General features: G+C 35.7%; 1 protein-coding gene across 1 annotated transcript in view; it reads right to left on the bottom strand.

Annotated features, from left to right (window-relative positions):
* STXBP3 (syntaxin binding protein 3) overlaps positions 1 to 27,498 on the bottom strand; it is a 55,546-nt gene that overhangs the window by 13,277 nt on the left and 14,771 nt on the right. Inside the window, exons 4-11 of the mRNA XM_045478492.1 lie at positions 23,372 to 23,448; positions 20,622 to 20,700; positions 19,193 to 19,293; positions 14,828 to 14,982; positions 10,217 to 10,307; positions 7,065 to 7,189; positions 4,444 to 4,539; positions 4,252 to 4,309 (exon numbers count right to left, since the gene is read on the bottom strand). Of these exons, the coding sequence (XP_045334448.1) occupies positions 4,252 to 4,309; positions 4,444 to 4,539; positions 7,065 to 7,189; positions 10,217 to 10,307; positions 14,828 to 14,982; positions 19,193 to 19,293; positions 20,622 to 20,700; positions 23,372 to 23,448 (782 nt within the window). The remainder of the gene's footprint in view (positions 1 to 4,251; positions 4,310 to 4,443; positions 4,540 to 7,064; positions 7,190 to 10,216; positions 10,308 to 14,827; positions 14,983 to 19,192; positions 19,294 to 20,621; positions 20,701 to 23,371; positions 23,449 to 27,498) is intronic.

Genomic DNA, 27,498 nt, shown 5'->3' with positions numbered 1-27,498 from the left:
GCAAACTTATAATTCTGGTATTTTATATAAAAATTTTTAAATCTTGTAGTTTTATTGTTAATTTTCTAAGCATTTGGCAAATTAAAAAAATTCAAGAGGCTTCCAGTTTCAGTCACAATAAAGTAGCTAATTTCAAAATTATTCTACCTCCATAAACAAAAATAGAATTGGACAAAGTAAATAAGACAACTCTCAGGCAATGGCTAAGAAAAACTGCTCACAGCTAAGATACGTAAGCAGAAGAAAGCACTGAAGGTGATCCCTGCACTTACCCTAGCTTTTCCCTTGAGCACTTTAGAAAACATGGTGAAAGGAAATAGAATTCAACTAAAAAGCACTAGTCTCTCCAGGCAGAGGAAAAAGAGGTCAGAGTTTGGGGCTGGTGAGATAGGGTTTGGGGGACAGGGTGCTAGGAAAGAGCCAGTCACAACATAACTCAAAGATATAACTCAAAGAAGGGTTGTCTTTGGATCCCTGGCCAAACACCAACCTGCACATGTAAAGGGCAAAACTTTTAAAGGTCTAACACAGAGGGGCACCTGGGTGGCTCAGTTGGCTAAAAGCATCCAACTTTGGCTCAGGTCATGATCTCATGGTTCGTGGGTTTGAGCCCCATGTGAGACTCTGTGCTGACAGCTCAGAGCCTGGAGCCTGCTTCCGATTCTGTGTCTCCCCCTCTCTCTGCCCCTCCGCTGCTTGCGCTCTGTCTCTGTCTTTCAAAAATAAATAAAACGTGAAAAAAAAAACTTCAAAAAAAAAAAAAAGGCCTACCAGAGAACAACGGCTGGGTGCCTAAATGCTGAACAGAGATTTCAGAGGGGTCTTAGTGCTAAGAAAATACTGGCATTCTCTGATCCGAAGAAGACAGTGTTAAGGGAATATCCCCAGAGATTAAGTTCTAGTCTAGGACTATGTCTCTGAACTAAAGGAAATATGCTAACCATAACAGTGCCTGACATGAAGTGGCAACAAAATTAAGATTATTCATCAGCAAATTAAATCCCTGTCAGAACAGAACTCAATACTCTTTGCAGGGAGAACATCATCTAGAGCTTCTGCAATGTAATCTGTGATGTCTAACATACACGAAAATATTACTGGACATATAAGACAAAAAAAGTGATCAATATTGAAGTGATAAAATAGTAAAAGTAGACTCAAGACAAAGAAGATGCGGTATATATACACAATGGGATACTACCAGATGTAAACAAAGAATGACATCTTGCCGTTTGCAACACCATGGATGGATCTAGAGGGTATAATGTTAGTGAAATAAGTCAGAGAAAGACAAATATCATATGATTTCACTCATGTGGAATCTAAAAAACAAAAGAACCAAGAAAAGAAGAGACAAACCAAAAAAACCAGACTCTTAACTGCAGAGAACAAACTGATGGTTACCAGAGAGAACATGGGTGGAGGAATGGGTGAAACAGGTGAAGGGGATTAAGAGTACACTTATCATGATGAACACTGAATCATATATGGAATTGCTGAATCACTATATTGTATACCTGAAACTAATATAACACTGTACGTTAACTATACTGGTATTAAAAAAAAAAAAAAAAAAAAAGGTAGACCCAGGACAATCCAGATGTTGGAGTTAGCAGACAAGGAATTCAAAAATAGATATTTATGTTAAAGAAAACAGAGGAAAAGATGGACTAAATGGACAAAAAGATATAGTACTTCAATAGAAAATTAGAATTTATTTAAAAAATTCAATGGATGTCTTGGAACTAAATGCGATATTAGAAATCAAAAATATAGTGATTCCTTTACAATGCTGGAGGGACTATAAAATAGTACAGCCACAGTATTTTGGAATTTTCTTATGAAGTTAGACATATATTTACTGTATGGCCCAGCAATCTCACCCTTAATTGTCTACCCAAGAGAATGAAAACATCTTTTTACACAAAACCTGAATGTTTTATAGTGGCTTTATTCATAATTGCCAACAACTTGAAAAAAATTTCGATGTTCAGCAAGATGGGAATAGATAAACACAGTGGAGTACTTCTAAGCATTAAAGGGTAAAACCACTGTTACAGCCAACATGAATGTCAAGTGCATTATCGTAAATGAGAAAAGTCATACTGTATTATTCCATTTAGAAGACATTCTAGAAAAGGCAAATCTACAGAGACAGAAAACAGATTAGTGGTTGCCAGGAGATCAGAGTTGTCTATAGAGGTTGTCTACAAAGAGGCACAAGGGAATTTGGGGGAGGTGGTGGAACTATTCTATAACTTGACTGTAGTTATATGATCGTATGAATTTGTCAAAACGAACAGAATTTTATACTATAGAGAGAAAACTTTACAAATCAACTTAAAAATAATACATAGAATGGGTTTAACAGCATACTGGACACAAAAGAGACAGAAATAGGAGACTCAAAGGTTAACAGAAAATATTCAATTAAAGTAGAGAGGGAAATATGGGGGGAAAAGAACAGAATGTAAAAGATGTGGAATATGGTTAAAAAAAAAAAAAATCTCTAAAACACAAGTGAATGGAGTCCTAGAAGGAAAGGAGAAAGATTAGGACAAACATGAGGAAATAATGACCAAGAATTTTTACAAATATGATGAAAGTTATTAATCAGTGATTTAAGAAGCCCAACAAACCCAAGGAAGATACATATTATATATATATATATATTATATACATCATATACATTATACACATTATAGTAAGAAATATGATGGCTAAATTGTTAAAAATCAAAGATAAAGGGAAAATCTTTAAAAAGCCACTTTATCTTCAGGAAGATAACATGACAGCTGCTTTCTTTAATATAAAATATGGTGGCCAGAAGGTGATGTTTTACAATCTTCACATTGCTGAAAGGAAAACTGCTAACCTTTCATTTTAAATGCAGCAAAAGTGTAGCTGAAAAGCTTACAAAACAAAGATAACCTCAGATAAAACAAAAATTGAGAGAATTCATCTGGCCCTTGGAAAAACTGAAGAGTTATAAGGAATAAGTAACAATACATCTCATAAATATGAGGGCAATATAAAAGTCTATTGAGAATTTAAATAATAACAACTTAAGTTTATAAACACATGTTAAAGTAAAATACACGACGATAATGGCACAAAAGAGGAAGGAGGAAAATGTAGTTAAACTTTTACAAGGCTCTTGAATTCTTCAGGACATGGCAAAAGTATACTTTAAGGTAGACTGTGATAATACATTTAGTAATACCTAGCATAAGGACTATAAAAAGGATACTAAAAGATAAAACAAATTTATATTGGAGATACAATGGAATCATTAAAAAAAAAATACAATACATAAAGGTGACAGAAAAGAAAAAGACAAAAGGACAAAACAAATGGAAACAAGATGGTAGACATAAACTCAACTATATCAATAATTATATGAAATATTTATGGACTAAACATTTCAATTAAAGACAAAATTGTCAGGGTACCTGGATGGCGCAGCTCGTTAAATGTCTGGCTCTTGGTTTTGGCTCAGGTCATGATCTCACGGTTTTGTGGATTTGAGCCCCGCATCAGGCTCTGTGCTGACAGTAGGGAGCCTGGTTAGGATTCTCTCTCTCCCTGACCCTTCCCCACTTGGGCGTGTATGTGCACTCTCTCTCTCAAAACAAATAAACAAACTTAAAAAAACTATTTTAAATGTATAAAATTGAAAAGGGTCAGGCTAAATTTTCTTTATTCACAGATGATATTATTGTGTACTCTTTTGGAATGATGGAAATGTTCTCTATTTTGATTTAGGTGGTGGTTCCATATATATATATATATATATATATATATATATATATATATGTGTGTGTGTGTGTGTGTGTGTGTGTGTATACATATATATATGTAAAAAGTTACTCAGTATACACTTAAGATTTGTGCACTTGGGTAAATCACACCTCATTATTAAAAAATCCAACAAGAATGCATTTATGAAATTGACTAAATGGCTTTTTAATTTTTTTAAATATTTTTTATTTATTTTTGAGACAGAGAGAGACAGCATGAACGGGGGAGGGTCAGAGAGAGAGGGAGACACAGAATCGGAAGCAGGCTCCAGGCTCTGAGCCATCAGCCCAGAGCCCGACGCGGGGCTCGAACTCCCGGACCGCGAGATCGTGACCTGAGCCGAAGTCGGACGCTTAACCGACTGAGCCACCCAGGCGCCCCTAAAATACACATTTTAAACAAACTTTAAAATTCACCATCATTAGTTTGAATGTTAAATAAAATTCTTACCTTTCCTTCTGTTGCTTTCTTTGTTGATGAAATTTCCTTCATTAGTTTGGGAATTTCCCTGTCAAATTTGAGAAAATTATTTAGATTTCTAAGGTCTAACTCTTTACAGAAATATATTAACATTACAAAATGTACTTTCAGGTACTTAGTGCCCAAAAAATATGGAATAAGAATTAAAATGGGTTCACATACTCTAATACAACTGCAATATGCCGATGTCGAATTCTGACCCAGAGGTCATCATCTTCTTCAAGGACGGCCTCCTTTTCTTTCCCATCTGTTTTGTATCTACAAGCAGACAGACATATAAAACTTTTGGATTATCTCCCACCTAAAGTGGAAGAAACATCTTTACAAACAATAATTTTAAGACATAGCTCAAGAAACTGAACAATACATATATATATTGAATCCATTAATTTTAGGAGGATAATGAATATCTACTCAAAAGTAAGGCATATTGGTATCCTTACATTCAAAATCAAAGTTGTATGTCACCAAAACATTTTTGCTTTCAAATGTTAGATTCAGCTATATTAAAGAGTTTTAGCTCAGCAAAATGGTACTTTATGAAATATTAAACATTCTACAATCAACTCTAAGAACAAGACTGAATTTATATTAACAATGTGTTCTAATTGCTTAAAATACTATTTTGATGTGCTAATAACCATCAGCACAACTATTAAACACCTATTAAATGTCACCCCTAATGTAGCCTATTAAATACTGAAGGTGTTTCAGTTCACATTTTCACAAACATGTATCCAAGTATATAAAATCATAAACACGTGTCATCTGTTTCTACATTCTTCCCTAATCCTATAACCACATCTCCAATAAAGAATGAGAAAGGATATGAGAGAAAAACTAACGCAGTCATAAAAAATTCTGATTGCCTTAATAAGTCCTACCGAGGTGAGTAGAAATTCAAGAGGTTCATGAAACTACTCAAAATGGGCTTCTTGACTGCCTCCCCAAATGTAACACATCCCTTCTTTTTTAATGCAGATAGCCTCCTTCCATCTATCTCCTATAGTGCTAAGGAGATTCAATCATCCTTGGAACTGTCAATTTCCTGAGCCAAGATTAGGAAGTACAGCTTTGAACTTTCCCAGCTCTAAACTGCAGATAATATATATTTCTACTATGTGAATATAATCCACTTCCATAGCTCCAAAAATTACAGGCCCCACGTATAAAACCATTTACCTATGCAGTCTTAATTGCAAATACCCAAAGGTAGAATGGGAGCTTAATCAGAAGATACATTAAGGACACAGCAGCCTATCTGCCATTTAAAATGTAACTTTGTACTTACATAATTCTTTTAACCTTTGATTTATAAACAAAGATTAAGACAGCAAGCCTGACAATACTAAAAGATGATGACAACCCCATTTTAAAAGTACATTTAAAGAAATTACCAATATAAAAAACAGAGTATGGATACTTTGAATTTCCTGCTTTGTACTGTCTCCATTAACAATTGTAATGGAGCACAAACCATAGGGAGTTCAAACTTTCATCTCATTTTATCCCTGGATTTTTTTGATTCATAAAAGGGAGTATTGCTGGTGTTTTTGTTTTGTTTTGTTTTGTTTTTTTTTTGTTTGTTTGTTTGTTTAATAGGTCTCTCCCTTACTCTTAAAAAAATTAAACTTTCTTTCCTTGCCAGCAAATTTAAAGGGGATAAATATTTTAAATACTGGGTTAGAACTGCCTGAAATGTCTGGAGCCAAGTCCTTCAGTGTCTATTAGTTTCATTCCTTTCTAATCTCTGGAGCAGTGCAGGCTTACAGACCTAAAGGACAACAGAGGTAAACAGTATTATTCTCTCCTGAAAATTCTCAATAAACTGTTTGAAACTACTTTTATGTTAGAAAAATAAGCTATATTGATTTCTCTATGTCACCAGATGTAACATAAATTACAGGAAGGAAATTCAGAAGCCAGGATTTGACCAGAATGCAAATAAGCATACAATAGAAAATACATAAATATATACAACAGAAAAAAGATCTTTTTAATTTATTAAAATTACTGAAGTAATTTACACAAAATTTCAGAAAACTAATTTTCATTTTTACTACTATGCTCAAGCAGTAAATCTTAGCTGAAAAACGCCAATTTGGACTTAGAGATTATGATATCAAATAACATATAATATACATATGCCTGTACATATATATACACACTCATAATGACTCACAAAAATACAGTAAAATGGTTCCCTAATAGAAAAATTATTTCACTTTTCATTTAGCTATTTGGCCTCACTTTTAAAGTAAATATGCTTATATCAGAGTTAAGTCAATAGGTACTAAATTAGTTAAGACTATGTCTATTCTCAATAGCTATCCTATTCAGTTTTCCAGTATTCTAATCTTCTTAAAGATATTACGTTGACAAGACATACACACAGATACCTTTGGGTGGGTGATTCAGAATAATTACAGCCTAATAAGTTTGAATATGGTTTCCACTTCAATAAATATAATAGTGGGCCAGGTATTTACTCTTAACATAAGCAAGAAGCCCAAATTCCACCGCTTTAAATGTAGCTTTGTTGTAGACATAGTTAAGGAAGCAACTACATCAAAGAAGCTTCAAAGCAGTCAAATTACCCATTAACTTACAAGGTCAAGGTATTTTTTAATACACTATGATTATAGGGGTAAGAGAATAATAAAGTTTCTGAATAACAAAGTTACAGGGGCATTAGATTTCTGGTGCCTACACAAATCATTAAATGCTCATATCCTATATGCTCTTTGTATATGCCCTTTATATGCCCTTCAAAATATACTTGCTTGTATGTATCATTCTCAATTGGCAGTAGATCATATGCCATTGCCTGAAAGGTCAGTTCATGCAGGACAGTGGACACAGGATCAAAGCCACGATCAATTATTATGAGCTGGGAATGAGTTTTACCCTGGAATAACAAGATAAAATTATCTTCAGAAACTTCAATTTGTGTGAACACCTTGTTAATATCTCAGAAAACAAAAGCAGACTTTTCCTAACTTCTGTCTCATTCTTAAGAATGTGAAGTTCTATTAAAACAGAAAAATTGAAGTGGCACAATAGGGGAAAAACCAAGACTACAAAACTGAAAACTTATAATTAAGGAGCCAAACTTGATATTACAATATTGTGAAAATTTGTTTTAAAAAAGTAACATCTGCCTTGCACTAAACCCATTTCCTTAGGAATTTAGTTCCATAAACATTAAAACTGATATAAATTATGAACAGCAGTCACTACTTAGGTTCTTTGTATTACACATGTGCTAAGCAAAAAAATATGTATTACTCAATTCTTATAGCAACCCTATGAGGCAGGTATTATATCTCCATATGACGAAGGCATTAGAGCTTAAAAGTCAGCAACTTGACTAAATGACATAGCTAGTAAGTAGCAGAATGGAGATTCAAACCCATGTCAGTTTCATTCCATGCCTATGCTCTTAACCATTATGCTATTTAAAAGGATTATACTGATACCAGCTAAGACGGCAAATCAAAATGAAAGCCTTGTTATCATTAATTCACAAACAGCAGTAATTATTAAACAGTGAATAACAGTGCTAGGAAAAGTATTGTTAATACTAGTATCTTTCATATGCTTCATTTTAGAAAATAATAAATTATTTGGATTATTATTTAAAGCAGTCAGAAATAACTACAACTCATTAGATAAATATTTCCTATTTATTTACATATACCAGATATAAGTAAATTACATGAGAAAGACCTTTAAAAATTGTTTTATTTAACATTTACTCATTTAAACCTTGAGACAGTATAATACAGTGGTTAAGAATACAGGCTCTGTGGGGCGCCTGGGTGGCGCAGTCGGTTAAGCGTCCGACTTCAGCCAGGTCACGATCTCGCGGTCCGTGAGTTCGAGCCCCGCATCAGGCTCTGGGCTGATGGCTCAGAGCCTGGAGCCTGTTTCCGATTCTGTGTCTCCCTCTCTCTCTGCCCCTCCCCCGTTCTGTCTCTCTCTGTCCCCCCAAAAAATAAATAAACGTTGAAAAAAAAAAAAAAGAATACAGGCTCTGGAATCACATAGATCCAGGTATCAGCCCAGTCTTGACCACTTTCTTGCTAAATGACTTCGGACAAATTGCTTAACTTAAATATCTCAGTATTCTCATTTGTAAAACAAAATATAACCAGAACCTCTGCTGTATAAGATTATTGTAAAGACTTAATGTAGGGGCACCTGGGTGGCTCAGTTGGTTAAGGGTCTGACTTGGGCTCAGGTCATGATCTCACGGGTCGTGCATTTGAGTTCCGCATCAGGTTCTCTGCTATCAGCACAGAGCCCGCTTTGGATCCTCTGTCCTTCCCCTTCCCCCTCCCCCCCCCCCCCGCCTCTCTCTCTCTCTCTCGAAAATAAACTTAAAAAAAAGAAAAAGATTTAATGTAGTAACACCATAAAACACTTAGTGCCTAGGATTTAGTAAGCCTTCAATACATTTAAGTTATAGGTCCTCAAAAATACAAATATGAAAAAGATGGTGCAATATAAGTGTTATATCAGGGCTTTGGGGTTATGACAATACGTGGGAGGAAGTATCATTTGACCTGAAGAGTCACGAAATGCTTCAAAAAGAATGTGACCCTTCATCATGTTCTCAAATGAAGGAAAAATACGAAGCATTTGAAGGATGTATAATTTCCCAGGCAGAAAAATGGAAAGCACAAGTTTGTTTTTTTGTGTGGATCTTGCCGTTTTTTGTTTTTTTTCATTGAAATCATGAAGGACAAAAGGATATTTACTAACATACCCATCATGTATCTCTTCCTGCATTCAACATACATTGACTATTACTATGCTACACACTGAGCCACTGTCTTCATCACTACACCAGAACAGCTTTCACCAGACCTCTAGCAACTCTTAAAAGTTGTAAACTAACATTATATCTAAGCTTATACCCTCCTAATCCAGTGCAGGTATTTGTGAATTTCCCTGTTTCACTATGCCTCTGCCAAAGAATCCTGTTATCCAAGCAACAAACCCCTTCTTCCATCATGTTGTACTCATTCTTTAAGTTCAAGAGCCTCCTCCTCTGGGATGCCTTCCAAGATTCCAGTTAGAAGATTAATCCACTGCCTATGTTCCCACTACATTCTATGTATTATTTTTTTCATTTCACTTATTAAAGAACACTGTATCAGTGGTTTCCCTTGCCCATCTCCTCTTCTAAACTGTCAACAGTTTCTTCTGCTCATTTAATATGGCTTCCGAGCCCCCTGGCCCCACCTCCTTCAGTTTCCTCAGACTCTTCATTTTCTAACGCAAGCCTAAATGCTGCTATTCTCCAGGACTCAACCTCAGTCTCTGATTACTTTATACTGTCTTCATAAGATAATAACAGTTGCCATTTATTAAACTCCTATATGTGCTGAACATGTTAATTCACCTATCTTCATGCCAACCAAGCAAGCTATATGTTTATCGCATCCATTTTATAGAGGAAAATACAACTCAGAGTAAATAATTTGTATAAAGTCACAGAGCTAGCAGTAAGATAAGAATAACTATTAAATGTTTACTCAGCAAGCATCATTGTAAGAACTTTAAAAGTAATAACTCATTTAACCCTCTACTTTATAAAATAGGTATCCTTATTATCCCCATTTTACAGTTTAAAAAACTTAAGCACAGAGAAGTTACATTATTTGTCCAAACTAACATATCTATGAATTAAAAATGGCAGAACCAGGAGTTGGACACAGTCCTTACTTCAAAACTCTTATCTTCCCCACTAAACCACAACATTATTAAGGTTCCCTCTACCATCTATATTAATTATTCTTAAATCAATACTGGGGATCTATATCAATGATTCCCAAATCAACGCTGGAAATGAACAATAATTTTTTTGGTTTATGAAGAAATAAGACAGACTTTGTTCATAATCACTATTTGCCTTTTACACATTTACCTTTATTAGGCTCTTTTCATCAATCTTGTAGTAGTTTTCAAGTTTTTTTTCAACAAGCTGGGCAAGCTTACTGGCATTATCTAGAGGTTTACTATAAGTGGAAAAAATGTTCAAACAATTATCCTTCTTTCAAAACACATGTTATAGTATCATAAAGCTGAATTCTAAAATTAAACCATGCAATAATTTATTAATTTAAAAGACTTTATAAACACAGAAAAGTTCAAATAATACATCAAATATAATATTATACCAATTTGTCTGGATTTTACAAATGTAAACCTTATCATATGTGCTTCAAATTGTCTTAAAGAAAATAATATATTATAAATAAAACTGCAGGTCCCTTTATTTCCTTCCCAATTCCTAATCTTCTCCTCTACCTCTATCCACTTCCAATAGCAACCACTGTCATGAATTTGGTGTGTATTCTTCCTGTCAATGCTGTTATATATATTTACTATTTTATATATGTTTAACAGTATATGTTATATATGTTTGATATCTATGTTGACATACACATATCAAATTTACTCACTTTGGTTTTACACAATTTTCCATCATATAATTATATTGGATTCTATGTATTCATCCCCTTAAAGATGGACTTTACAAAAAAAATTTTTTTAAGGTTTATTCATTTTTCAGAGACAAAGCATGAGTGGGGGGAGGGGCAGAGACAGAGGGAAACACAGAATCTGAAGCTGGGCCCAGGCTTTGAGCTGTTAGCACAGAGCTCGACGCAGGGCTCAAACTCATGGGCTGTGAAATCATGACCTAAACTGAAGTCAGATACCCACCCAGCCTCCCCTTAAAGATGGACATTTAAATCATTCTCAATTTTATACTATTTCAAACAAAAGTGAAACAAGTATCTTTGTAAATATATCTCCATGTATGTTTTTCTACATCTAAAAGTATAATTGCTGAATCATGAAGAACATTTTTACTTTTCTAGATACTAGCATATTACTCTCCAAATGAGTTGACCAATTATCCTTCCTACTAGCAGTGTGAGATTTCCCAATGTGCTAACATCTAATTAGCTTTCCAGTATAATCTTTTGCATAAAGTCTTGTATATCAGTCTTCTAAAATGATAAAACCATAGTTTAAATTACAACTTCATGACCAGTGGCATTAGCATAACTTCTGAATCTACAGGGAAAACTTCTGTGAAAGGCTCCTCAATTAGCACACCAATCTCAAAAATCTCATTGTGACGGCTTCCAAGAGTGAAAGACTCCTTAGGTTTTATACCTTAAAAATAAAATAGCAACTATAAAGAAAAATTTATTACATGTTTAGCTTTAGAGTATTTTCAAAAGGAAATAATTTTATGTCAGAATTACACTTTAACAGTCCGTAAGACATAAAGGAATGCTTTGAGAAACTACAAGTAGGATTTTAATGTAACTTAAAGTACACGAATTTGAAATTAAACAGCTCAGCCAACAAACATGACACATGCAAATGTTTAAATTAAAGAAACTTTTAAAAAAGAAATGAGTGATAATACTTACTAGTAATACCATAGTATATTTACTACTACCATTTTACTAGTGTCATGTACTATCCCGAATGCTTTACAGAGTTCTAACAACAACTTAATAAGGTGGGTACTATCATTCCCATTTCATAGATAAGGAAACTGAGGGCAGAAGGGTCACACAGCTAGTAATTAGCAGAGATTAAAATCCAAGCTGTCTGGTTACATAAAACAATATGGATGACTCTCAAAACATAATGTTGAACAAAGAAGGCAGAAACAAAAATTTCATATGATTCCATTTTTACCAAGTTCAACACCAGGCAGAACTAAAATACATGTTAAAAGTCAGGATAGTAGTAACCTTTGGGGAGAAAAAAGAGGGTAGTGATCAAGAAGGATCATGAGCAGAACCTCTGAGATGCTGTTTATGTTCTATTTCTTGACCTTGGTAGGTTTAGAGGGATATGTTCACTTTGGAATGATTTATCAAGCAATATATATATCATTTATGCACTTTACAGTAAATTTTTATTTTGTTATTATTTATTAAAAAATTTTTTTTAATGTTAATTTTTTTTGAGAGAGAGCACGAGCAGGAGAGGGGTAGAGAGTGATATGGAGACACAGAATCCAAAGTAGGCTGCAGGCTCTGAGCTGTCAGCATAAGAGCCTGATGTGGGGCTCAAACCTGTGAACTGTTAGATCATGACCTGAGCCAAAGTCAGATGCTTAACGACTGAGCCACCCAGGTGCCTCACAGTAAATCTTATTTTTAAAAAGAAGCAAATAAATAAAGGTACACGGTATTAAAGTCAAACTTTAGCTCTTTAAAAAAAACAACAGAAAATCTATTTAAAATGGCCACTGGGGGGCAGCTGGCTGGCTCAGGGTGGAACATCTGACTCTTGATTTCTGCGCAGGTCATGATCTTGCTATTCGTGAGTTTGAGCCCTGCTCTGACAGCAGGGAGCCTGCTTGGAATTCTCTCCCTCTCTCTCTGCCCCTCCCCCGCTCATTCACACATGCTCTCTCTCAAAGTAAATAAACATTAAAAAATAACACTCAGATCAATGAAATAGAATAGAGAACCCAGAAATGTACCCACAAACATATGGCCACCTAATCTTTGACCAAGCAGGAAAGAATATCCAATGGAATAAAGACACTCTCTTCAGCAAGTGGTGCTGGGAAAACTGGACAGCGACATGCAGAAGAATGAACCTGGACTACTTTTCTTACACCACACACAAAAATAAATTCAAAATGGATGAAAGACCTAAATGTAAGACAGGAAGCCATCAAAATCCTGGAGGAGAACGCAGGCAAAAACCTCTTTGATCTTGGCCACAGCAACTTCTTACTCAACACGTCTCCAAAGGCAAGGGAAGCAAAAGCAAAAATGAACTACTGGGACCTCATCAAAATAAAAAGCTTCTGCACAGCAAAGGAAACAATCAGCAAAACTAAAAGGCAACCGACAGAATGGGAGAAGATATTTGCAAATGACATATCAGATAAAGGGTTAGTATCCAAAATCTGTAAAGAATTTATCAAACTCAACACCCAAAAAACAAATAATCCAGTGAAGAAATGGGCAAAAGACATGAATAGACACTTCTCCAAAGACATCCAGATGTCCAACCGACACATGAAAAAATGCTCAACATCACTCATCATCAGGGAAATACAAATCAAAACCACAATGAGGGGAGTCTGGGTGGCTCAGTCAGTTGGGTGTCTGACTTCAGCTCAGGTCATGATCTCACCGCTCCTGAGTTTGAGCCCCATGTCAGGCTCTGTGCTGACAGCTCAGAGCCTGGAGCCTGCTTCAGATTCTGTGTATGTCTCTCTCTCTGCCCCTACCCTGCTCACACTCTGTATCTCTATCTCTCAAAAATAAATAAACATTAAAAATTAAAAAAAAAAAAACACAATGAGATACCACCTTACATCTGTCAGAATGGCTAACATTAACAACTCAGGCAACAATAGATGTTGGCAAGGATGTGGAGAAAGAGGATCTCTTTTGCATTGTTGGTGGGAATGCAAGCTGGTGCAGCCACTCTGGAGAACAGTATGGAGGTTCCTCAAAAAACTAAAAATGGAACTGCCCTACAACCCAGCAATTGCACTACTAGGCGTTTATCCAAGGAATACAGGTGTGCTGTTTCGAAGGGACACAGGCACCCCCATGTTTATAGCAGCACTATCAACAACAGCCAAAGTACGGAAAAGAGCACAAATGTCCCTCGATGGATGAATGGATAAAGAAGATGTGGTATATATATACAATGGAGTATTACTCAGCAATCAGAAAGAATGAAACCTTGCCATTTGCAACTATGTGGATAGAACTGGAGGGTATTATGCTAAGTGAAATTAGTCAGAGAAAGACAAAAATCATATGACTTCACTCATATGAGGACTTTAAGAGACAAAACAGATGAACGTAAGTGAAGGGACACAAAAATAATATAAAAACAGGGAGGGGGACAAAACAGAAGAGACTCATAAATATGGAGAACAAACAGAGGGTTATTGGAGGGGTTGTGGGAGGAGGGATGGGTTAAATGGATAAGGGGCAGTGAGGAATCTACTCCTGAAATCATTGTTGCACTATATGCTAACTAATTTGGATGTAAATTTTTAAAATAACTAATTAATTAATTAATGTATTTATTTATTTGAGGGGTACCTGGGTGGCTCAGTTGGTTAAGTGTCCAACTCTTGATCTCAGCTCAGGTCATGATCTCAGCGTTCATGAGTTTGAACCCCATATTGGGCTCTGCACTGACAGTGTGGAACCTGCTTGGGATTCTCTCTCTCCTCTTTCTCTACCTCCTCCCCACTGACGTGCTCTCTCTCAAAATAAACATTTTTTAAAACGTGCTTGCAAATTATACCAAATTTAAGCTCTGAAATTTAGTAATAGGGGGCTATTAGTTGCTTGGAAATTTCAACCTTAAACTTTAAATCTGCTATTTGAACAGCATAATTTTACATGGAGTTCGCAAAGTAAACCCTGCAAACCAATACACTTTAGCACAGAGATATTACTTACCTCTATATTGGAGATCAAATAGAAAGCATAACATATACAGACAGTATTGAGTATTCTACCTTTTATATCTTACTCCAGGGTTTTCATCCAGGGTAGCACATACTGTAACTATCTGCTCAGCCATTGCTTCCATAACGGCATCTTTTCCATTTGCATTACTAGGGTCCGGACTGTAACAGTAATAGAATGCATCCGGTACATCAAGAGTATAAACCTAAGTTAGGCCCCCCCAAAAAAAAATAAGGTCATACTGTGTCAATTGGTGATGTGGTTTAACACACACACACACACACACACACACACACACACACACACAGAAAAATGTGGCTATTATTTGGGACATTAAAAAAATTACTTGCTTAACCATGCTGTTTCCTGAGACCACTGGGTCTTTACCTTAATCAAATCTCATTTTCTCTCAGTCATCTTTTTTTTTTAAATTTTTCAACGTTTATTTATTTTTGGGACAGAGAGAGACAGAGCATGAACGGGGGAGGGACAGAGAGAGAGGGAGACACAGAATCGGAAATAGGCTCCAGGCTCTGAGCCATCAGCCCAGAGCCCGACGCGGGGCTCGAACCCACGGACCGCGAGATCGTGACCTGGCTGAAGTCGGACGCCCAACCGACTGCGCCACCCAGGCGCCCCTCTCTCAGTCATCTTGATTTCATCCTTTATTTCTTTTCCCACTCTCCTTTCCTGGTTAGTCTACCTCTCTCCTTCATTTCTTGTTTCACACTGTACTATTTGTTTCTTACTACCTGTGCAACAGATGAAGGAATTTGAGGTAGTCAAACTAAACTAAAAATCTAATACCTGACACAAAAAAATACAACAAAGCCAAAGTTGGTCTATATACTTGACATACATTAAAAATCTTAATCTGTTAGAGAATAACCTAGAAATTTTCCATAGTTGATATGTATCTTCAATTCTTTGGTTTATATTTTTCATGCCCTTAAAATAGAGATATGTTTCCCAAAAAGACACAGTATTGTGCCAGACACAGTAATTGGTCTAATCATAGACCACACTGAAACCTCAAAGACACATTTTTTCAACTAACAAAAACATTTACTTATGTGCAAAGGACTGGATTAGAGGGGCGCCTGGGTGGCGCAATCGGTTAAGCAACTGACTTTTGATCTCAGGTCAGGTCATGATCTCTCCATTCATGGGTTCGAGCCCTGTGTCAGGCTCTGTGCTGATGGTATGGAGCCTGCTTGGGAGTCTCTCTCCCCTTCTCTTTGCCCCTCCCCTGCTTGTGTATGTGTGGCTCTCTCTCCCTCAAAAATAAATATTTAAAAAAAGAACTACATTAGAAATTTACTATTATTATGTTATTTGAAGAGTACAAAAGTGAGGCACCTGGGTGGCTCAGTCGGTTTAGCGCCTCTTGGTTTCAGCTCAGGTCACGATCACACTGATAGTGGTATCAGCTCTGTGCTGATGGTGTGGAGGCTACTTGGGATTCTCTCTCTCCCTCTCTCTCTGCCCCACCCCCACTCATACTCACACAGTCTCTCTCTCTAAATAAATAAACTTTTAAAAAATGAATACAAAAGAAGAAGCTCTTTTACTAGGGTTGGGAGTTAGTTCTTCATTAAACCAATTTTTATTTTTTTTAAACAATGATAACAATCTCTCTTAGCCTAGGATGATGTATTGAGTGTAAAAGTAAGTATGTGATAAACATTACATGCTAAACTATTGCATTATGAACAAACCTGCTTATGAAAAGTTTCCTTTCATTGTACATTCATTTCTCTGAACATAACCAACAGCAGCAGGCTGCACATGGATTCAGATTTAGCCATAGCTCATCCACTTATGTCTGTGTTGCTCAAAATCTTGGCTATTATATTAACTGCCAACAAGCACTTCTCTTAGTACACTATTACACTACAGTAGATAATATTATCTGTTCAAAAATACTTACTGCCCCTCCCTAAGGGCCTCTCCCTATAAGAGTATACTTCCCACTCACTAAAGTCAGCCTTGGCTATGGGTATTCGAACATGAGTAGAAGTGACACGTGCTACTCCCCACAAAAGCTTTAAAAGCCACTGTGTGTCTCCAACATTTCTCTTTTCCTTCTGCTATGTCCCAGACAAGGGCTAGTCCTTCAGCCTCAGTTCCAGAATGAAGAGAATATACAGCAAAGCCCCAGACAAGCCACAATGGACAAAAATATGAGAAATAAACTTGGCTACAGTAATGAACTGAGATTTAGGGAGTTATCACAACAGTTTAACCTAAGCTAATACTCCAATGAACCAAAGAGAATATTAGAGCTTATTTTCATTCTACTCTCACATTTCTTCCATTCTTCCATTTCCTTCCTCCTCTTCCTCTCCACTTTCCATTACCACCATACATGTTCCTTCAGACCATTACCAAATATTTTCCTCAACTTTATGACCCACAATCAGCTCCTTAAATAAAGACTCCTCCCACTCCCGCCACTTTCATCTACTTTTTTTTGCTAATCTACAACTGGCTTAGCTCTATTTCTACCTAAACACCTCCCTACTAACTACACCAGACTCTTTGTACTCTGTAAGATCCACTGTAATCAAATTTCCCTACATTCTTAAATGCTTTCCCTCTAATTGCCTTAATGTATATGTGATAGCACTAATTATCTTAAATCCTGTAAGAAGTAAAGCAAGAGGTTTCTTTAATCTCTTGGACTCATAAATTCAGGAGTGAATCAACCTCCTTCCTCTCCACGCAACCTCTAAACGTGTTTAATGTCCGTCCAACTTGTCTTCTTTGGAGCACTATCCTATCTGACTTTGCATCTGGCAGACAGTATCCATTGCACAAGACCTTGATAAATGCTCACATAGGCCTTTGCTCTTAGCTCAAAGCACTTAGTAGTATTTCCTTTATATCTTCACTTGCAAACAAAGTTGAAAACATTTTCACTGTAATTTCTCTGTAACAGTTATAGTTACTAAGTAAACTCTCAGATGCTTATCAAGGAAATAAAAGCAAAAACTTCTTAGGGGAAAAACAAACCAGACAGGACCTTAAATAATCACATTTTGCAAAGACACAGTAAGAAGATTCTCATGAGATTTCTCTATATAGACAAAAACAAGTTATTCTCATCACCAATCAAATTGGTCAGATAGCTACACAAATCTCTCCTTCAAATAGAGCAACTGCAGAATTTTGATGAATTTTGAGGCTAAAACTATATTTACCATCTGTACAGCAGATGCTCTGGATCCGTTTATAATATTTATCACACTACTATTCATATCCCACATCATTTAGAAAGCCCATTTCACCCTATTTTAAACTTACATATCACATTAAAAGGAACAGGCCTAAAGGTAACCTTTGGCAATAGTGTAACGTTAAACAGATATCTTAAAATTTTACAATTTGGATTATAATCTTTCTTTGCCCAAAATAGCAATAGCTTAAAAGAAAAATCTCTTGGGGTGCCTGGGTGGCTCAGTCAGTTAAGCGACCACTTCAGCTCAGGTCATGACCTCATGGTTTGTGAGGTCGAGGCTGGGAGAACCCCGTTTAGGATCCTCTGTCTCCCTCTCTCTCTGCCCCTCCCCTGCACTCTCTCTCTCTCAAAAATAAACATAAATTTAAAAAGAAAAGAAAAAGAAAAATTCCTCTTCTAGGACCCTTATTTCTCTTAAAATATTGACCTTATAGTTCCAAACAACAGTAAACTATTAGAATTCTATGAAATGCTAGAATCCAAACACAGAGAACAGAGCACAACAAAGTTGAGCAATGCACTAGCTGTGTGATCTGGGGCAAGTTACTTAACTTCTTTGATTTCCCCATCTTTAAAATGAAGACAGAATTAACATCCATTCATAGGACTATCATGAGGATTACATGAATATATTTACGGAAAATATTTAGGAAAGTGTCTGGCACATGGAGAATACTACATAGGTGTTTCCTATCACCATCATTATTATTAATTGAAGGATCACAACTATTCCAAAGTCAAAATGAATTTTTAAAACCCTTCATTTTATAAATTAATGCAATCTATATAATGTTATAGAAAAAATTTGTTGAAGAACATTTGTTTTAACATCACAAATGGTTACAGAAGCTAAAGGTTATTTCTTTTGAGTCATCTAACATTGTGTTCAAAATCTTTTCATTTCATAATCTAATAGTTCTGTAAAACTTGACATACACAGCACTTAGTGGCAGCTGTGAAATTTAAGCTCCACTTTCATAATGTTCTGTTCCAATTTATGCTCCTCTCCTTTCCTTCATCATGAGAAATGTTTATTTGTGGATCATTCAAAATTCACCAAATACATAACATATAAAACATCTTTAAGATACACCTTATTAACAATAAGTAAGCCCATAAAACCAAAATTTTAAATCCATTATGAACTAAAATTAAAAGTAAAACAAGAAAGTACCTGAGATTCAAGTGGAATGAAGGAAATATTTATTTCTTTACATCTTCTTATTGATTTGGAGCAAGAAGTCTTAATTTTGTTAAAGAGACTATCAGGGCAAACTGAGAGGGGGGGAAAAATCAAAGCATATAACTCCATCTAAATTTTTATTCTTTGGAATAAATCATTTTAACATGCAAGAATATTTATTTTTTACATATAATTAGTGACTTTCACAAAGCAATTTACTATGAGGACAGAGACAATATGTAAATATTTTTCTTCACTTTACAGAGCAAATGTATTCTAGCCAACAGGGCTGTAACAGAAATTCCATTTTCCCCATTCATAGGCACCATAACTTATGATTATTTCCTTAGAGAGCTGCTTACACAGCAAACTAAAATTGTTAGGAAGGAAAATCAGATCCAAACCCATGGCTTAATAAACTTTCGTAGGACTTTCAGAATTTCTAGGGAATTTATACTGCTTTTCTAAACGTGGCACTAAGTGCAACCATCACACGCAAATTGTTAGTTTTTCCTTGTATCTCAAGAACTTCTCTAATGTCAGGAAATCCTGAGACTAATCCAGAGCCTGTTCTCTCCACCCTCCCTTTACCTGTCTGTATCTCTATTAAATCTAGGTTGGAACATCAACCATTGGGTCCTAGTGTCTTTTAACATGATGTTCTTCAGCCTCAAGATTCCTTAAGTTAAAAGAGGCTTCACATTCATTAAATTTTATAACTTCTATAAACATGAATTTCTGTGTAATACAGTTATTTAAAACACAAATACTTATGGCATGACATATTTAAAATGGAAACTATTACTAGGCATGAGATAAATAATAACTTATAGGAAAAACAATATACTGCTTAAAATGAATTTCTAATAGCACAGACTAAGACTACACTTAGATGAACAGCACTTTTATTTTGCAAAATAATTATGTAAGATATAACATAAAGCAGAATTATATGTGTGTCTGGACTTCTCTGTGATGCTTTTGTTTAGCTGCTTTCTATCTGAACATATGGCATTGCAAGAGAAATGTGACAGATTCTCTCCATTAATATTTGCCAAACAGATGGCAATTTCTCCAGTACCCTCCCAAAGGGTCTTATTTTTGATTACATAATCAAATCCCCAATTAAAACTTAGATTTAAAAAAGAATTCCTCCTTCATCAGCATAAAATTTGAGATACAGCTCTCACTACCAACCCCCCACCATTGTATACCAGCAAAAATGACTGGTTCAGAATTTAATTTTCTATCACTTTAATATGAATTAGGACAGATATGATCTTATATTTTTAGATTTTTTCTAATCTAATTAGAACAAGCAATAAATAGAAAGTCTTAATATTATAATAGTACTGTAAGAAATACTTTATAATTAATAGGATTTTAAACAATGAAGCAGTACTTTTACAAAGCTACTTACAGTCAGTGAAGTATATATACGCTGCTTTGTATTTGTTCTCGGACTTACTTGCAAAATCACGTAAAAAACATTCTACAGACTTAAAAAAGGTTAGACGTTAATACACATTTAACAAAATACTAATTTAAACGTGCTAGCTTTTGAAATAACTAAGATTATTCTTTTTCGATAATAAAACAAAACCTTAACTATCTCAAAGCTTACTTTATAAGCTGATTTTTTTAAAATGTTATGTTGTCTAGCCAGTAACAGCTAAAAACCTAAGAAGTAGTAAGGTAATATGTATAAAGAGTACTGTTTTGGCAATGAGAAGATCCAGGAACGATCCAGTGACTGGGAAGCTGAAGCCACACAGACCATTAGAAGATAACAAATCAAGGAACTGAAAAGCCAATAAGCATACTGGAAATGTTATCTACCTGGATGATGAAAGCATTGTGACTGTAACTGGGAAAGTGCTGAAGAGAGTGACAGTGAGCTAGGAGTAAAATTGTTAAGGATAATGAAAGACCCAGAGGTTGGTAGACGACAGCAAGGAGGGGAATGGCAGGTAATAAAGTCTGGTAGTTCTTGCATGCCTCAGTGCTGGTAGTTTTAAAGATACAATGATCTAAAAGCAAAAATGAGGAATACAGAATGTAATGATCTCTCCTCCATCTGTTCCTTTTTCTCCTGGAACTCTAGAACTATTTCTGTTAGACCTCATAGATCAATCCAGCAAGTCTCTTATCTTTCGCCCATGATTTCCATGACTTTGGGTTTTTTTTTTTTGTTTTTTGGGTTTTCTTGCTTTGAGATATTCCATTTTAACTCGGCTATTAATTCAAATTTCAATAGTGATTATCCTCTTATGCAATTAACCATTTAATGGAGAAATCACACACTTTTGAACTTCAGGAAGTTTTTTATATGCTGTACTAGACTCTTCTTATGTGTTATCATTTTTCTGTTCAGTTCATCATCCTTCTCTCTAAGCAGGTATATTTTGTATTTTCTTCATTCTTACTGAACTTCCTCTTTGTGGCAGCTTGGCTCACTTAGATGTGTTGATGCTTTCCTTTGTTAACTCACTGAAGGTTTAGGTTTGTTGCTGGAGAATCCTAAATACAGGCAGTTCTACAAGAGGGGAAGGCAAAAAGATTTCTCCTTCTCTGGGCTGTAGGTATATAAGCAGACAAACCACCAGGGCTTTGCTTTTTCACCAAATGACCTTTCCCCTGGGGTTCAGAGATCTCTTACAGCTAAACTCTTCAGAAATCTGTCATTTTATGACTTTGGCTGGGAACACTCTCATGCTGGTGTCTAAGGTGCTTACCCAGCTACTAAGGAAGGAAGTCTCTCACTAGGCTTCTCCACTACTATCCAATAAGCTCAAGCCCTCGCTGGTACCCATAGGGCTATGGGGCCCAATAGGTAATTGATTCAGGACAGAAAGAGAAACTGGAGTTGGTTATAGTAGAAAAAAGAGTCATATTCAGGTACTATTTTCTCTGAGCCCTTTGCTCCTTTACTGAATATACAATTTTGTATCCTGCTTCTGTCACTTAACATTAAAAATGAACACTTACCTAAATCATTAAAATTTCCTAGAAATCTCATTTTCAATGGACACACAGTCTTTCCTACTATTAATCTATTAATGATAAGAATTAGCATTAAGATATAAAATGTCATTAAAACCCACCAGCAGCCAGCATATAGAAACTAAATAGTGAATATCTGTTTTTTTTTCCTGCTGTCTGCTAGAATCAGAAGAAATGAAACTGCAATTGCCAACTTAACATTCTGGATGAATGTAACAGCCAAAGAATGTATTAGAAAATCCATTCTCAAATATTGTACAGAATAAAGGAATCTGACATGGCACCTGGGTAGCACAACTGAGCCCTGCGTCGGGCTCTGGGCTGACATCCCAGAGCCCGGAGCCTGCTTTGGATCCTGTGTCTCCCTCTCTCTATGCCCCTTCCCCACTCACACTCTGTGTCTCAAAAATAAATAAACATTAAAAAAAAATTAGAATAGGGGCGCCTGGGTGGCGCAGTCGGTTGAGCGTCCGACTTCAGCCAGGTCACGATCTCGCGGTCCGGGAGTTCGAGCCCCGCGTCGGGCTCTGGGCTGATGGCTCAGAGCCTGGAGCCTGTTTCCGATTCTGTGTCTCCCTCTCTCTCTGACCCTCCCCCGTTCATGCTCTGTCTCTCTCTGTCCCAAAAATAAATAAACGTTGAAAAAAAAAAAATTAAAAAAAAAAATTAGAATAAAGGAATCTGATATTTACTTGGCTCTAAAAGTTTGGCATTGATATGCATTCAATCACAGATTATAAACGAATTCCTTTGACATAAAAGATATATTTACATATATATGCATGCATATATGTGTATATACACACATGTATGCTACAGGAAGTAACTACGATAAAGGATTAATCCAAGACTATTTCTTTTATGTACATTTCTATCCTCCAAAAATATGGTTGCATAGGAATAGCATGAGTAACAAACTACTCAAACTTCATCATTTTAATACAATTAAATTCTACTTTCAGATATGAGGGGAGAATTCTTTCATTTATACATTCTCATTAAGAGTGCAAATGAAACAATTTTCTAACAAAGAAAAACTTTCCTAAGCAAACTAGTTTATGGCACTATTTTTCTAATAAAGGATGTTTTATTGCTTTGAATTGCCTATGAGAAAATGATGTCAATGAAAAATGAGGAAAATACTTTTTATAGATTCAAAATACTCACCTTTGATGTTGGAGAGATAAAATAAAGAGCTTTCATTTGTCTGACAGGTTCTCGATTCCTATAAATATTCTCCACAACTAATAAAAAAAAGAAAGTCCATTTTATATAACCAAGTATTTATACACTTGAAACAATTTTTAAAATAAAACTATACTTATTTATAATAGGGAAACACATTAACATATCCTGGGTTTAACATTTTTTTGGTCTCCCTTTGATAAATTAAAAAATCCCAAAATTGTATCTTCCCTAAACCTAAATTCTGGGCTAAGTAATCATCATAAGAAAAAAGGATGAAACAGCTATTTCATAGTTACATCTACCAGTGTAAGCAATCAACATGCCATGAAGCAAGAAAATGCATTAAAAATTAAAATTTGTATTTCTTTTTAAAAATATTCTAGTGTAATAGCAAATATAATACCAGATATCAGGCTAAGTCCTTAACATTACTTATCTGTTAAACCTTCTAATAATTATTATATAACAAACTGATAAAATAAGTATTTTACAAATTAGGAAACTGAGACTTAAAGAAGTTAGGTAACTTGAAAGCTAGAAAGTAGAACAGGTAGGATTCTAACCCAGATCTGTCTGACTCCAGAACCCAAGTTTTTAACTGCTATAATATTCTTTAAATAAACTACCAATTAACTCTTACTCTTTTAAAACTACGCAATATTTTTAAAGTATTTTTAACAATGAAATATCGCCATAATTTACTGTTATATTTTTATTATTGAAATTAAGAAGTTCATAAAATTAACAAATATAAAACAAAGTGAATTTAAAACTAGTAAACTCTAAGGGTGACTGGGTGGCTCAGTAAGCATCCAACTCTGTTTCGGCTCAGGTCATGATCTCACAGTTTCGGGAGTTTGAGCCCTGCATCGGGCCGGGCCCTGTGCTGACAGTGTGGAGGCTGCTTGGGATTCTCTCTCTCCCTCTCTCAGACCCTCCCACGCTTGCATTTGCCCTGTCTCTCCCTCTCAAAAAAATAAACTTAAAAAAAACCCAAAACATTAAAAACGAACAAAAAACACAAAAAACTAGTAAACTTTAAATTGTCAAATTAACTATTAAAGCTATATTTTTAAAAAATTAAGTATTCTACAAATCAAGAGAACCACTTTTCAAGACTAATGCTGGCAAAAGCCCTGGAAAGAATTAAAAAGATTAACCTGATAGGCAAGGAAGGCTACTGTTGAACTTCTCTGGTAAATATGGTGATTCACCTTCTCATTCTTACATTTATATTAGTAAAGTATAGACTTATCACAGCTTCTATTAGACAGGATATCAAGTAAGGTTTCCAAGGAAATATTTAATTTTAATCTCCATTCCCAACTATTGTAATTTCACCTTTAAAAGATTAAAGTTAAATCTGTGCAAACTTACTTTTATTACTTAATACTCAAAATCAAGTGCCTTATAGTCATCTTACGCTATACATACTATTATGCTTGGTGAGTAATGTACATGTTAAAATGTGAAAATATTGTGGTATGATTTATTAGAACACAGACTTTGAAAATAATCTGAAATGTCTGGTTATTAATAGCAGAAAGTGCCACTTCTTCAATTCCCTGAAAAATGGATATATACTAATAAGTGATTTAACAAAAAGGTTTTTACAGGATGCCTGAATGGCTGTTAAATATTAATCTAAAACCTCACAATAGCCCAACAAGATCAAAATACTCATTGCCATTTTACAGATGTGAAAATTGAGATTCAGATGTTAAATAAGTCAGTGGCATCTGGGTGGCTAAGTTGGTTGAGTGTCTGACTGTTCGTTTCAGCTCAGGACATGATCTCGCTGTTCTTGTGTCCTAGCCCCGAGTTGAGCTCTGTGCTGATGGTGTGGAGCCTGCTTGGGATACTCGCTCTCCCTTTCTCTCTGCCCCTCTCCCACTCATGCTCTCCTCTCTCTCTCTCAAAATAAATAAACATTAAGGAAAAAAACAACTCTGGAAAGTCCTCAAGAAACCTGTTTATGGGCACCTGGGTGGCTCAGTCAGTTGAGTGTCCAACTTTGGCTCAGGTCATGATCTTACGGTTTGGAGTTCGAGCCCCACGTCAGGCTCTGTGCTGAAAGCTCAGAGTCTGGAGCCTGCTTCAGATTCTGTGTCTCCCTCTCTCTCTGCCCCTTCCCTGCTCTGTCTCTCTCTCAAAAATAAATAAATATTAAAAAAAAAAAAAAAGAAAAGAAACCTGTTTAGCTTTGTCTAATGCTATATCCCAACTTACTTGGCAATAGAATTTTTTCCTTGAAGAGCATCTATCAACACCAAACACACAGTAATAAACAATGGTTACAAAAATGAAATAAAACCTCCTTACAGTGCAAAATGGTTCTGCAGCTTCATTATATTTTCATACATATTATCAAATGGTTCTAGGGGCACCTGGGTGGCTCAGTTGGTTAAGTGTCCAACTTTAGCTTGGGTCATGATGTTGCAGTTCTTGAGTTCGCACCCCGTGTTGGGTTCTGTGCTGACAGCTCAGAGCATGGAGTCTGCTTCCGATTCTGTGTCTCCCTCTCTCTCTCTCTGCCCCTCCCCTGTTTGCATTCTGTCTCTGTCTCTCAAAAATAAACAAACGTTAAAAAAAAAAAAAACCTTAAAAAAATGGTTCTCACTTTAGTTGCTAATTAGAATGGCCTCTGGAACTTAAAAAACTTCATGGCCTTGGGCGTCTGGGTGGCTCAGCCGTTTGAGCATCCGATTTCAGCTCAGGTCATGATCTCGCAGCTCATGAGTTTGAGTCCCGCATCGGGCTCTGTGCTGACAGCTCAGAGCCTGGAGCCTGCTTCCGATTCTGTCTCTCTGCCCCTAACCCACTCACATTCTGTCTCTGTCTCTCTCAAAAAAAAATAAATAAACATTAAAAAAAAACAACTTCGTGGCTTAATCAATACTATATTTGTCCAGTGTCAGAAAAATCAAGGCTTCAATCTTTTAATGTCTAGTTGAGAGTTTTTCCATTGAGAAGGCCATAAAGACCAGGAAGACAAGCTGAATATATGATCAATAATAAAGTATCATATAGCAAAGATTTTATATATAAGTATCAAAATAATTATTACAAAATTTTTTAGATAATCCTCCCTTTGTATACACTGCTCAGGTTTTCTTGAAAATACTGGTGTAGTTTGTTTTTTTTTTTTAAGTTTATTTATTTATTTTGAGAGCGACAGAGACATCTGGGGGAGACAGAGAGAATCCCAAGCAGGCTCCAAGCTGCCAGCTGCGGAGCCCGATGTGGGGCTCGAACCCACAAACTATGAGATCATGACCTGAGCCAAAAATCAAGAGTCAGTCACTTAACCAACTGAGCCACCCAGGCACCCCAAGTGTACTTTTGAACCTCACAAGTAGCAGTGACAAGACAGTACACATACTACACTAAATTCCAAAATATAAAAGAATTGTATTCGACTTTGAGTCTTAGTTTCCTCATTACAAGTGGGGGTATTTAAAATCTCTTTAAAGGGTTGTCATGAAGATCAAATGTAAATAAATGAGTGAAAGGATGAGGAGTTTAAGGATAATGGTAAGATTATAAATGTTATAAAATATTGGTATCATCCCCCAAAGAGATTAAAATCTCATCAACAATTCTGCCCTAATGAAAGATTATGGCAGTATGGTTTTTTTCATAATGTTATTCTAAAGCGGATTAAAAACAATTTTTTTTAATGTTTTATTTATTTTTGAGAGAGACAGAGACAGAATGCAAGTGGGTTAGGGGCAGAGAGAGAGGGAGACACAGAATCCAAAGCAGGCTCCAGGCTCCGAGCTGTCAGCACAGAGCCCGACGCAGGGCCTGAACTCACAAGCTGTGAAATCATGACCTGAGCTGAAGTTGGACACTCAACCGACTGAGCCACCCAGGCGCCCCATAAAGCTGATTTAAACTTGTAATTAACTGCTTCATTTCTAGGTAATAAAGAAAAACTTACAAAGTCAGTATTCTACACTTGTAAATATGTACAAAAATTGATTTTATAACATAAATCTTACTATCTACTTAAAAGCAATACATGAAAACCAAAACACTGAGGTAAACGTAGTGTCAGCATATAAAATCCTTATCAAATATGCAAGAATAAAAATTTAAGTAAC

Source organism: Leopardus geoffroyi, chromosome C1 (assembly GCF_018350155.1).
Source record: "Leopardus geoffroyi isolate Oge1 chromosome C1, O.geoffroyi_Oge1_pat1.0, whole genome shotgun sequence".
Classification (NCBI taxonomy): domain Eukaryota; kingdom Metazoa; phylum Chordata; class Mammalia; order Carnivora; family Felidae; genus Leopardus; species Leopardus geoffroyi.
This window is presented reverse-complemented; position numbering and strand designations above follow the sequence as displayed.